The sequence below is a fragment of the Bos grunniens genome, chromosome X, assembly GCF_055505025.1.
Source record: "Bos grunniens cultivar Pamir isolate PY7600 chromosome X, Bosgru_T2T1.0, whole genome shotgun sequence".
Taxonomy (NCBI): Eukaryota; Metazoa; Chordata; class Mammalia; order Artiodactyla; family Bovidae; genus Bos; species Bos grunniens.
The window spans coordinates 51688108-51701339 of NC_141194.1; the positions used below are offsets into that span (position 1 = coordinate 51688108).

Genomic DNA, 13232 nt, shown 5'->3' on the forward strand with positions numbered 1-13232 from the left:
TCCTCCTCCATCTTTTCCTCCTCTCGCTCCTCCTTCTCTACCTCTCCTCCTCCCGACCTCCCCCTCTCCAACGGGGGAAAGGGAATAGGGGTGTCTGTCCCTGGGAGGGGCCCAGACCTGGTGCCCAGCTCTGGAGCCCAGCCGGGTGGGGAGGAGGGGTTGCTGCTCTGACGCTGGGCTCCTTGCTTGTGGGCGCAGGGAAGCGGGGGCGGCGTAACAGCGTGGGATCGCTGGACAGCACCATCGAAGTAAGTGCCAGCTCCTGCCCCACTCTCTGCATGAGCCCTGCCCTGCCACCCTGGCGCCCCAGAGGAGGAGGGGACCTGTTGCTTCCCCCTCTTCCCTGCCGGGAACCCTGCGGCTGCCTCTCCCAGCCAACCACTCTCTCAATCTGTCCTCAACTCTGTCTGTCCTCACTCTGCCTGTCTCTCAGTCTGTCTTCCACTCTCCCGAGCCCCCTCTCAACCCCATGGCCGACTCCAAGTAGTGATGCTCTTGGAGTTGGGCCGAGAGAAGCTCTTACTTCCAAGTCCTGCTCTTTGAGCCTGACCAAGTCACTCTGTCTCTCTGGGCCTAACATGCTCCCTGCCTGCAAAATGGGGATGAGGAGGAGGTACTGCTAAATCTTCCTCTCCCAGCTGAAGCTCAGATGAGATAGTGGATGTGACAGCAGAGCTCTGCAAGCTGGGGGCGCTCCATGTACAAGTACAGGACTGTGACTTGGTTTCCATTATGCTGTGGAGGGGGGTTCTGTCTCTCCAGCCCCCAGGGACCAGGGGGTTGGGGCTTAGGGTTGGGGGTTTAGGACATCTAGACCGGCCTGACTTCCACCCCTCCCCCCTTCCAGGGGTCTGTTATTAGCAGTCCACGCCCTCACCAGAGGATGCCACCTCCACCCCCACCCCCGCCGCCAGAGGAGTACAAGAGCCAGAGGCCCGTCTCCAACTCCTCATCCTTCCTGGGCTCCCTATTTGGAAGCAAGCGTGGCAAGGGGCCCTTCCAGATGCCACCGCCACCAACAGGCCAGGCCTCTGCCTCCTCTTCATCTGCTTCTTCCACCCACCACCACCACCACCACCACCACCACGGTCACAGCCACGGTGGCCTGGGGGTGCTGCCTGATGGGCAGTCCAAGCTCCAGGCCCTGCATGCCCAGTATTGCCAAGGACCAGGCCCGGCCCCGCCGCCCTACCTGCCACCCCAGCAACCCCCTCTCCCCCCACCGCCTCAGCAGCCCCCGCCCCTGCCGCAGCTGGGCTCCATTCCACCACCTCCCGCTTCAGCTCCTCCTGTGGGGCCGCATCGCCACTTCCACGCCCATGGCCCAGTCCCAGGTCCCCAGCACTATACCTTGGGCCGGCCAGGCAGAGCTCCCAGACGGGGAGCCGGAGGACACCCTCAGTTTGCTCCACATGGCCGCCACCCCCTGCACCAGCCCACCTCCCCCTTGCCCCTGTACAGTCCTGCCCCCCAGCACCCTCCAGCCCACAAACAGGGCCCCAAGCACTTCATCTTCAGCCACCACCCACAGATGATGCCAGCAGCGGGGGCCGCTGGGGGCCCTGGATCTCGGCCACCAGGGGGCTCCTACTCCCACCCCCACCACCCCCAGTCACCATTGTCACCGCACTCACCCATCCCACCCCACCCCTCCTACCCACCCCTGCCCCCACCCTCACCCCACACCCCACACTCGCCCCTGCCACCCACCTCCCCCCATGGCCCACTGCACGCCTCTGGGCCCCCCGGCACGGCCAACCCACCCACTGCAAACCCCAAGGCCAAGCCAAGCCGGATCAGCACCGTGGTCTGATGAATGGAGTGTGTGAGCTGGGGACTGGGAAGGTCTGGGGAATCTGCAGGAGAGAGACCTCTCTGCTTCCTCAGTTTTTCCAAAATATACATGCACATAGAAATGTCCTCCTCCCCACTTCTTCCCTGCCTTGGGACCCCTCCTCTAACCCCCAACAGTCTCCTTGGGGTTTCCTTCCAGAGTTGAGACTCCTTGCCACTTGCAGCCTGTATGCAGGGCTCTTGAGCTCTGGGGAGTGGTGAGGACCTTTCAGAGATCCTCGTCCTCTTTTTCCCTCTCTTCACCCTCCCTCTCTCCCTTTCCCCAGAGGTCTAGTTGGGTGGCCTCAGACCTCTGGGCCAGTGTGAGCTCCCCGTCAGCTCTGGCTGGTAGGGAAGGGCAGGTGTTGGGAACAATGGGGGTGAAGGCTTCCCCAGGGCACCTCTGGCCAAGTGGGGCTAGGAGGGGGCTCTGCAGTGTTGTGGCCAAACCCCAGCTGGCTCGGCCCTCTCTCTGACCTCAGGGCCTGGCCATACACTTCCAGGTGTCTCCACCTGCTGGAGGATGTGGGGTGTCAGTGCACTCGGTGAGTGGGCCCCCACATATGCTGGTCCCCAGGTGGGGCAGTGCTTCCTCTTTGTAGCCGATCTCTGCTCTCTGTCTAGTGGGCCCCAGCCCAGACCTCTTCAGCTTCAGGACCTTGCCTTTCCTTGCAACGTTCTTATCCTGATCAAAGTCCAGACAGGTTTGGGGCGGGGGGGCTGAGGTCTGGGATGAGAAGGGCGCAGCCCTCCCTCACCCATATTGCATGCCCCCCATTCCCTCACACCTACCCCACCTACAGCTGAAGACAGTGCACTTTACAGATACTGCCCACAAACAGCCCACTGGGGCAGGGCACCCAGCGTCAGCCCTGGGGAGAGGGGCTCCCAGAGGGCCACCATGAGCCCGAGATGTCCTTCCTGAGGCAGACATTGAAGCCATCAGAGTGGGGGCTGGGAGCCAGGATGCCTGAGTCCTTCTGTCCGTCAAACTCTCTGCTGCCTCTCCAGCCCCTTTACAGCCCTGTTTATTTATTATAAATATATTTTTTACAAGCCCCAGCTCCTCTTCTTGCCCCGCATATCCAGCTCCTTTCTCAGCTCCTGCCTCCCTCTCCCCTCTCCATCATGGGCTGCAGTACAAACAGACAGACAGACCCTGGCTGTATGAAAGGCCAGGGACCCCGGGGTTTGGGGGTGGGGGAGGGCAGCAGCGGGAGGGGCTATATGGAGAGGACCTGGGGTTTAGGCATTGTCTTTTCTCCTCCTTGTATATAAGAATGTATATTTGATGCCTCATAAAAGACCTTGTGCTCATCTCCCGCCTCTGCCTCCTACTTGTGCCCCCTCCCCCATGGTGGAGCCCCTTGGGAGAGAGGCCTTAGCCCAGGGAGGTGAGGTGCTGATGGTAAAAGCTCAGACAACTGGATGGGTGAGAGGGTTTGGTTGGATGGGAGGTGTGGGGGGGTGAGTGAGGTTTTGATGTTTGTTTCATTAACAGTTTGGATAACAGAGTGGCAAGGGTCTGGGCTTTGGAGTTGATCCAGTTCAAATCCTGGGGCTTTCCCTTCCTAGTGCACTTGGGAAAGGCAACCTCTCTGAGTCTCGGTTTCCTCAGTTGAAAACTTGGGGTGATAAGCCATTGCCACATGGGGTTATGATGACAGCATGAGGTAATGAGTGTCCAGCAGCCAGCATAGAGTAGGTGCTCAGCAAGATAGTTCTCTTCCCCTCCTTTCACAGGTTGGATACTTCCTCTATGCCCGTGGCATCTATTCTCACCCTTCCTGGGACTGGCCTGGCTTTGCCCTGGAGCCCTCCCCGCTTCTCCACAGCGGGCCGCATTTCTGTCCTTGGGGGTGTGGGCGGAGGGTTACCTGGGCCAGGAAGCCAAGGCTAGATACATTCATTATAAGAACTCCTGTATGTACTTGGGAGGTTAGATGACAAATAGCAGGGCTCCCTTTAGTTTACTGAGGAGGGGTCAGGCCCAGAGAAGGGGAGGGTCTTTCCCAAGTCCAGATGGAAGATCGTGATTTCTAGTCCAGGCTCTTTTCCAGTCCCTAAAGCTGCATCCCTATGAAATGGACATGTTTCCAGCACCACTGATCATGTCCTGGGGCTCAGTAGAGCCTAGGAGGAATGGGAGATGCTGGCTCTTGGTTGGGGTCAGCAGGGTCCCTGGAAGCAGCAGTCAGTAAATATTTGGGGGACTTTCTTAGAGTGTGAAATGGCCACTAAGAAGGAGCAGTTTGGATGACCCCACATTTTTTTTTTTTTTTGAGGCCTTATTTCCTCCACCTTATGGATGGCCCCATTCTTAAGCAGCTGGGATCAATATCTTTGTTTTCTTCTTCACATGCACATTTAAACAAAAGCAGCAGCTGGAGCCATCTAAGCATTTGGTCCAGAATCAAATCCAATCAGACTTTTTTTGTTTCTTCTCTAGTGGACCAGGTTGGACTACCTTTGATTGTTCCCACTTCTCCCACCTTCAGCCTGATGCTTGTTTTTGTCTTCCCAAAGCTCAGCTTTTAGCAGTCAGTCAGACTTGACTGCGGAGGTGATGGCACCCCACTCCAGTACTCTTGCCTGGAAAATCCCATGGACAGAGGAGCCTGGTAGGCTGCAGTCCATGGGGTCTCGAAGAGTTGGACACGACTGAGCGACTTCACTTTCACTTTTCACTTTCATGCATTGGAGCAGGAAATGGCAACCCACTCCAGTGTTCTTACCTGGAGAATCCCAGGGACGGGGGAGTCTGGTCGGCTGCCGTCTCTGGGGTCGCACAGAGTCGGACACGACTGAAGCGACTTAGCAGCAGCAGCAGCAGCAGACTTGACTGTTGCCTTTGATGAAGTAGGGATAATAATCTTGCAGGGCAATTGTTAATAGATGGGAGTGAAACACCTGCCCCTTGCCAGACACACAGTCAGCTGTTCTCCTCTGCCTACGGAAAAAAGTGCAAACCCCTTGCCTTGACTTTGGAACGATCTCTGTAATCCACTCATTTCTTGTCTACACTTTGGTCATCCACTCACCATTTCCTGAAAAGACCTGTATGTAATTTCCAAACTCAGTATTTTACCTGTGCCTTCTCCCTGAAAGATGTACTCCCCCCACATCCCTGATGAAGGTTTTCTCACTCTTAAGAGATGGTCTTAAAGAACCCATGCCTCACAAAGTGTGCCCTTGATCACATTCTCTGGGATCCCTCGCATCAGTATCTATCTTCCCCACTAGACCATAACTGGCACAGGTGTGACACTGATCTGAATTACCTCTGTCCAGAGCATTGCCCAGCACAGTGCTTGGCATAGCACAGATGACACTAAACTTTCTGTTGATTTGAATGAATAGTTCTTTCTAAGCTAAATCTTAAAGTATCTTTGCATTGGTTGATTTATTGATTGATGCGACCTGCAAGCTTTCAGGGCCCTCTGGAGCCTCCTCGTGCTTCTCTCAGCTCTCTCCTATCTTCTCCTCCTCCTCCCTTCCTCCCTGCAGTCCCAGCACTGGGCTGTCCCTGCCCCACCCTCGCTCTCTCCCTGGAAGCTCACCATCCAGACATTGGCTCCTCACCTCCCCATTTCCCTGAGGACCTGAACACAAGGAGTTAATTGGCCACCCTCAAACGTTTTACTGTCAATCTTTTTGGAGATGTGGATGAGGAGGGATGACACATAACAAAAGACAAAGGTCCTAGAATCTCATGGAGTTCTTGTCTTTACCTAGACCAGTGGTAGCCTAGAAGTCTTTCTGTGATGATAGAAATTTCTTATACCTGTGCTATTCACTATGGTAACCCCTAGACACATGTGGCTGCTGAGCACTTGAAATGTGGTTATTTGCAACTGAAGAACTGAATTTTTAAAAATGCAAACAGCCACATGTGGATACTGGCTACCATATTGGACAGTGCAGGACAAGACTTTCAGAAGTAGACAGCCTGGGGGGATAATGCCAATACAACATAAGTGCAGGCCCAGAAGGAAGCACAGAATGTGTGGGGGTGCAAAGAAAGGGAAAACTCAACTTGGGGCAGGGGAGAGGGGTCAGGTGAGCATTTCTGGAACTGCTCCTTTAGCTGAGTCTTGAAGGGTGAGTAGGAATAAGCCTGGGAAAGAAAGGCATTTGCCAGAGGGAGCAGCATAAGCCTGGAGTTGTGTGAGTATGTTAAAATTAGTGTAATAGTGAGAAAAGAATGGGAGAGGACAGCCCAGGTGGTGGGCATGGCACATCCTAAAGGAGAGGTGGGCAGTCCTCATATCCTCATTCCTCTGTTGCCAACAGGTTTTCTCACCCAGGCCTTGGAAGCTAAAGAAAGACCAGGTGACATGTTGGGCTACATAGCATCTCTGTTATAAAGCTATTATTTTTCCCTTTGTAATGAATGATTATGTTGAGGGGAGATGCATTAACATTATGTATTTGTCTTGTTACTCCTCAAACTTTCACCCACCGGTTTTAGCATTCACTGATGATTCCTGAGGTGGCCAAATGATGTCCAATGCCATCATTCTTTACACTTGTATTAGTTGGCTCTCCAGTGTAAGGGAGAGCTTTCCCTTTTCCTACATTTATGTATCTATAGTCTCATGGACTCATGGTTGTCTATCATTTCAGTGAGTTATAACACATTAATATCATTCTTTATCTCGATGTTCAAAGTGTCCTATATTTAGCCAGCAGGAAGATGACTCCTGTGTCCTTTTGGCAGCTCTCCATCTTTCCTGAGCACTTCCTTATTTTCTGGTACCACAAGATGCTCCAGATTCATCTTATATTTTCCCTGACCCAGTCTTGGAATCAACCGCTTTTTCCAAGGAGCTCTGGTTCTTTTTGGTTGAGAATGGCATTTAGAAACCAAGATTTGGGCACTAGGTGCTTTGTTTTCAGGATTTGCTTTTTTATTTGGGAAAACTTTGAGCATCTATTGGTGATTTTCTAACTCCATCATTCTTTGAAGGAAAAGTTTTTCCTTTTCCCTCATTTTATTTATTTATATCAGTGGAATCATGGATTTTTATTTTACTCAAATTATAAACCACTACTATCATAATTCATTTGGAATTATCATTGTTTTGAATGTATCATTTTATTGTTATGCATATGTATTGAGCACATAATATACATCTCTCTATTTACCTATCTATAAATCTCCACGAACTCACATAGAGACCTTGATATCTTAAGGAGGCTCTTTTAATAACCTAGGCTAGAAATAGTCAATGGCTCTCTTGGGGAGTAGAAGATTAGAAAAAGGCATGGGGAAGAGGGGATAAATTCCAGAGCTACTTAGGATTTAGAACTTGCAACTCATACCTACTTTAGAATTGGAAGGGACCCTGTTTTAAAATCAAGAAAAGTGATGCATGAAGTCACTATGCAGTTCATCCAGAAAACATGGATGGAGTGAGTGTGGTCAAGAGCAGAGCCAAGCGTTCCAATCACTGCTCTGTACCAGTTCCATGCCAGACCCTCTCTCCCAGGTGCATGGGTGAGGCCAACTCAACCTCCAGTCCAGGGTGAGCTCCCTGCCGCTTCTCAGTTCTTAACCCTGCAGGGCCCAGACTCAGGCTGGTCCCAAGCAAGATCCAAAGATTGAGAAAGGATCCCATTTCCTGAGCACCTGTTTTGCGAAGGGCACCATTTGAGACTTTTACAGGCAGAATTGTATAGCAGTCAGACAGACTTGAACAGTTTGTACTCTGCTACTTACTAGCCATGTAACTTGGTTAAGTTTACACTACTCTGAATTTCAACCTCCTCATCTGTTATATAGGGATAACAATACCTATTTCATAGTACCTGGCTTTTGAGCAATGGCAGTTATCATGATCTCTAATCTTCATAACCACCCTGTGTGAAAGGGATTATATAGTCTCATTGGACAAATGAGAAAATCGAGGTTCAGGGAGGGGAGGTACATGGTAGATCTCAGTGGGTGAATGTCAGCTGCAGGAAAGCAGAGACCATGTCTGTCTTGGTCACCATTATATTCCCAGGGCCCAGAAAAGTACCTGGTGCATAACAGGAATTTGATAAATGTTCATGAATGAATGAACTGGGACTGACTGGGCTTCAAGGAGTCTATACAGTTTCCATTTGCCCTTCCAGAATGGTGGGTGGTGTCTGGGCTAAGAACCTTTGGGAAGGCTAAGCTGAGCTGAGACCCCAAACCTGGTCTCCTGACTCCTAATTCGTGCTCTTTGCCCTTCACTGAGCAGCCTCAAGATAGAAAGGCCGAACTTCTTTCAACCTAGGATTCAGCATATTCTTTTATCTTCTTTGTTCTCTTCACCTTCTCCTGCCTAGTTCTACTATGGTGGGAGCAAATGACAAAAGCATTTGACCAAGAGTCAGCAACTTCCTGTGTGACAATGGGCAAGTTTAATCTGTCTGGAACTTGGTTCCTCATCTACAGGTTGGGTAAATTGATCTACATCTTTCCCAAAACTGTTGCAAAGATTAAGGGAAGTAATTGGTATGAAAGAGCTATGTGGGCTGTTAAATGCTTACACATGTGAGAGACTAGTGATTTTTTTTTTTTTTTTTACTGTTATTACCATTACCTTTCCTAGCTTTGTTTCCTGTCCATACAGTTGTTCAGTTGGGTCACTCACCTGTGTTTCTGGTGGAGAAGGGTTGAGGTTTCCCCTGACACCTAGAAAGCTAGAAAGGAGATGTCATTTACTATATGTATTACCTGGGACAAGTTTCCTCACCAGGCAAGTAGGGGATAAAGATTCCAAGCATTCAAGGCAATCTAAGGGTTCAAGTGATAAAAAATCTGAAATCACTAGGCACAGTGCCTGGCACAAAGGAGATTCTTAATGAGTTTTGACATACTGTTTGTTGACTCTCAGGAATGAAAATAACAGTTAACAGATACTGAGGGCCTTCTATATGCTAGGTAGTATACAACAATCCTTCAAGGTAAGTATTGCCATCCTCATACAACATCACTCAGTTTCAGAACCCGGGACTTACCCAAGGCCACATAACTAGAAAATGGCAGAGCTGGTGGGACTAGACGTCAGGCCTCTCTGACTACAGGGTGTGAGTTCCTACCAGTGTTCCCCACTCCCTTAGAGATGATGCCCTTAGCTCAGCAGGCAGAATGAATATACTTAACTGGGACATGGTATAGATTAGAAACATGATTAGAAACTGATAACTGAAGGAATGACACTCTCCATCCCCTTCAAACATACTCAAGCTTACAGCAGATGCTTAATATATCCAGGAAATGTTTGCAAAGAGTATATATTATTTTTAGTGAATATATATTAAGGCTGCTCAAAAATATACATTCACTTTTCTGTTTACTCAGCATTTATTTACTGCTTACCATGCCAGGCGCTAAGGATGTATAAGATCACAAGGTCCCTGCCCTTAAGGAATTCACAGTCTGATGGAGGAACACAAAATAAGCACTTAAGCAGCATGTAGTGAAAATGAAAGTTGCTCAATCATGTCCCACTCTGCAACCCAATGGACTATACAGTGCATGGAATTCTCCAGGCCCAATACTGGAGTGGGTAGCCTTTCCCTTCTCCAGGGGATCTTCCCAACCCAGGGATCCGAACCCAGGTCTCCCACACTGCAGGCGGATTCTTTACCAGCTGAGCCACCAGGGAAGCCCAAGAATACTGTAGTGGGTAGCCTATCCCTTCTTCAGGGGATCTTCCCGACCAGGAATCCAACTGGGGTCTCCTGCATTGCAGGTGGATTCTTTACCAACTGAGCTATCAGGTAAGCCCAATCAGCATGTAGAGAAGTATTCTAAAATGTGCACAGTAGGTTCTTGAACTATTTATGCTTTAGGCCCACAACTGATGAGTAACTTAGAGCTCCTCAAATGCAGTAGATGCCTGCTGCTGCTGCGGCTGCTAAGTTGCTTCAGTCATGTCCGACTCTGTGCCACCCCATAGACGGCAGCCCACCAGGCTCCCCCGTCCCTGGGATTCTCCAGGCAAGAACACTGGAGTGGGTTGCCATTTCCTTCTCCAATGCATGAAAGTGAAAAGTGAAAGGGAAATCGCTCAGTGGTGTCAGACTCTTAGCAACCCCAAGCCTACCAGGCTCCTCCGTCCATGGGATTTTCCAGGCAAGAGTACTGGAGTGGGGTGCCATTGCCTTCTCCAGTAGATGCCTGATCTATGGGCAAAGTATTGGTTTGATAGTCAAAACAGTTGCAATAAACCTATTCAGAAACTGCTCACAAACATGCACACAATGGGAGCAGAGGTACACATAGTAGATACTCAAATATAAGGAGGGGGCTATACACAATAAATAAAATCCATGCACACAAATACATAATAAGTACACTGTAGGCTCACAAGTGGGCACAGAGTAGGTACTTCAAATGGTGGGCACTGGTAGGCAATACATATGCTGTTGTTAAAATCCAATAGTTAAAATATATATACTCTCAGGCTTATTTTTGTAGGGGTACATGCCACAAATGAAAGTTGCTCAGTCGTGTCCGACTCTGCCACTCCATGGACTATACAGTCCATGGAATTCTCTAAGCCAGAATACTGGAGTGGGTAGCCTTTCCCTTCTCCAGAGGATCTTCCCAACCCAGAGATCAAACCCAAGTCTCCCACATTGTAGGCGGATTCTTTACCAATTGAGCCAGAAGGGAGGCCCACATGCCACAAATAAGGACACGATAAAAGTGTTCATTAAAATGCTGACTGACAATGACTCTTTGGAGCTAAGGATGGAAGCCCCATCTCTGAGAGGCCTCTACACGCAAACTTGGACAAATAAATATTTCCTTCCTCTCCTTGGGGCCCAGGATTCTAAAAATCCGCAATCCCCGAGAAGGGAGCAGCATCTCGGCTTCCTTTTTTCAAAGCCCCAGAGGTGTCAGAGCCTAGACCTGGGAGCTATGTATGTCTCTCGTAATCTGCGGGCCTGCAGAAGGGTCCCTTGCAATCACGGACTCGAAGCCACCTTCTGTGGCCCACACCGGAAAGACCCGGGAGGAGAGCATGTTGGGGCGGGGCTCGCGCCAGTGTTGAGGTCATCGAGTGGGTGCCAGTTTGGACCCACCACCCACCAACGCCAACTCCTCTTCCGGTCTCCCTCCGTAACGCGCATGCGCAGCACTGGCCTTTAAACGTGCACCGCCGGTCCGTCCGGAAAGAGGGACCTATTTGCTAATTTCAACTTTGTTCCTCCGCCGCTAAGGCGGACTATTTACTCTCAGTCTGGGAAGCAGTTTTAAGTTCCCGCTTCCTAATAGGGGATCCACGCCTGCCGATTCAGCTCAGTCCCCACGGGGTGATGGCTTCCTAGGGCTTGGCCTCTCTCAAGGCATACGAGGCTCGGAGGGACATCCCGCGGAGGGATCCGGTTTGTTGTGGTGAAGGGAGGGGGGGGGGAGACGGTGAGAAACCAAGATGGCGGCGGCGGCACTAAAGGCCGCGGCGGTTGGGAGTTAACTGTGGTGGTGAAGGCTGTGGTAGTTGGGAGACAGCGGCAGAGTTTGGAACGAACGGAGCGGGACGAAGAGGCGATAGAGTAGCGTCAGTCTGAGCCTCTCAGAGCGCGGCAGCTACACGTCCCCTGGGCCCTCGGCGGGCGGCGGCCGCCCCGCTTAGGGCCTAGTCTCCGAGCAGTGCCTCGGCTTCGTACAGCGGCGTCCGCCATGAGTCCTTAAGGGCGGTCCGAGCCCTCCAGTCCTAGGGCGCACCATGGAGCCGGGGTCTGACGACTTTCTACCGCCGCCGGAGTGCCCGGTGTTCGAGCCTAGCTGGGCGGAGTTCCGAGACCCTCTTGGCTACATTGCGAAAATCAGGCCCATCGCCGAGAAGTCGGGCATTTGCAAGATCCGCCCACCCGCGGTAAGGCCTTGGGCCGGTGGTCGCCGGAGATGAAGAACTAGGGTAGCGGGCGGAGAGGTCCAGATCAGAGGGCACCTCGAGGTGTGGGGAGATGGGGTGGCTAGCACCGTTGTGGATGCGGCGCGGGTCGGAGAAATGGTGCTGGGGGCAAGGGGTCTTTCGTGGTGGCCCTAAGTCAGAGACCCACTCCCACTCCATCCTTCAGGATCACTCTTAGTAAGATTCAAGAAAGGGTTGCCTAGTGGCCCCGGGGAGAGTTCACAGAGAGGTACCCCAAACATCTCTTGGTTACCCCGAACCACCTAGGTCAAGGCTGCTCTAAAGGTCTTTTCTCCCATTTACTGGCATCACTTCTCTTAATGCACGCAGTGTGGTGTAATGAAAAGATCACAGCTCTGAAGGGAGATAGACCTTCAGAACTCCACTCTGCAGTTTACCAGCTGTGTGACCTTGGTCAAGTAATGTAATTTCTCTGAGCCTGTGAAATGGGTTCCATGAATGGTTATTTCGAGAATTGGATTAAACTAGGTAGCGTCTATGTGTAGTAGGCACTAGGTAAGTGGTAATTATTGTGACTGCGAAGGTGTTTGATGTGGTCATTGGTTTGCTTCCATGTGGGTTGACTCATATTTACTCATAGCCTGCCAGGCCAATACATTTATGATAATATTCTGGGCTGGTAGACCAGTCAGGAAATCAGTCTCACAGGGAATGCTGTCTGGCTTCCCTGAGATGGGTTCAGCGAATTGTCCTTTTTTCCTAGTTGAAGGCAATATCTGGGCCTTTCCTGCCCATCACTACCCAGGCTTGATCAGTAGCTTGGGGTGGATCAGTCTTGGATCAGTCAGCTTGGGGTGGGGTATGAGTCCTTCTCAGAAGATTTCTACCCTGATCTGTCCCAGGATGTAGGAGGTGCCAGATGATAGGATATTCTTGAACCCTCAGAAACAGAATGGTTGGATGGATGGAAGTATGCCTCCTTTGGAACCCTTGATTCCCAGAGGTCAGCGACAAAGGGCGGTGTATCTGTACTCCTAGACCTGGCTTCAGGCCAGGAGAAGTCCCCCAAGCACTAGGATACACTGCCACCCTGCTAGCATCAAAGGGAAATGATATATGTTGTTCAGTCACCACTTGGGATTCAAAGGGCAGGAATTGAGTTTGGGTGTTTTTGAGCGGGTGTCTCCTGGCTGAAACCAAATGAGAAACCTCGCTGCCACCTGAGGAGGGCATAACAGGCCTCCTTATTTAACTTGGTGCTTTCTGGTGCTCAGCCATAGATCTAGGCTGGTTTCAAATGGATCCTTTGGGAGGTGTTGGGTAAGCTGATTTCTTCCTTATTGGAGCCTGGCCACATATCTCTGAGGTATCCTTGTCCGTGGTGGAAAGGCTAGCAGAAAGGAGAAGCTGGAGTCTTGGGCAGCCTCGGGGAGGCATTCCCTGAAGTGACTTGGCAGGCCTGTGGGAAAGAGGCATATCTGACATAAGGAGTAGTTGAGCCTTGAATTTTGTATCCCATTTTTCTGTCTTGGACTT

At 51.0% G+C, this 13232-nt stretch overlaps 2 protein-coding genes across 29 annotated transcripts in view; both read left to right on the plus strand.

The window, feature by feature from the left end:
- IQSEC2 (IQ motif and Sec7 domain ArfGEF 2) overlaps nucleotides 1-3150 on the plus strand; it is a 78080-nt gene extending 74930 nt beyond the window's left edge. For 7 of the 8 annotated variants that reach the window (XM_086388682.1, XM_086388683.1, XM_086388689.1 and 4 more), the window contains 2 exons: nucleotides 199-248; nucleotides 848-3150. In XM_086388682.1, coding sequence (XP_086244808.1) covers nucleotides 199-248; nucleotides 848-1813 — 1016 coding nt within the window. In that variant the 3' untranslated portion in view covers nucleotides 1814-3150. The remainder of the gene's footprint in view (nucleotides 1-198; nucleotides 249-847) is intronic. The other variant, XM_086388690.1, reaches the window with a different exon arrangement.
- Nucleotides 3151-11022: 7872 nt separating this feature from the next.
- Nucleotides 11023-13232, plus strand: part of KDM5C (lysine demethylase 5C) — a 31168-nt gene continuing 28958 nt past the window's right edge. For all 21 annotated transcript variants that reach the window (XR_015159326.1, XR_015159327.1, XM_086388680.1 and 18 more), the window contains exon 1: nucleotides 11023-11696. Coding sequence is in view for 19 of the 21 variants with exons in the window: in XM_086388680.1 (XP_086244806.1) it covers nucleotides 11547-11696 (150 nt within the window). In the remaining 2 variants the exon portion in view is untranslated. The remainder of the gene's footprint in view (nucleotides 11697-13232) is intronic.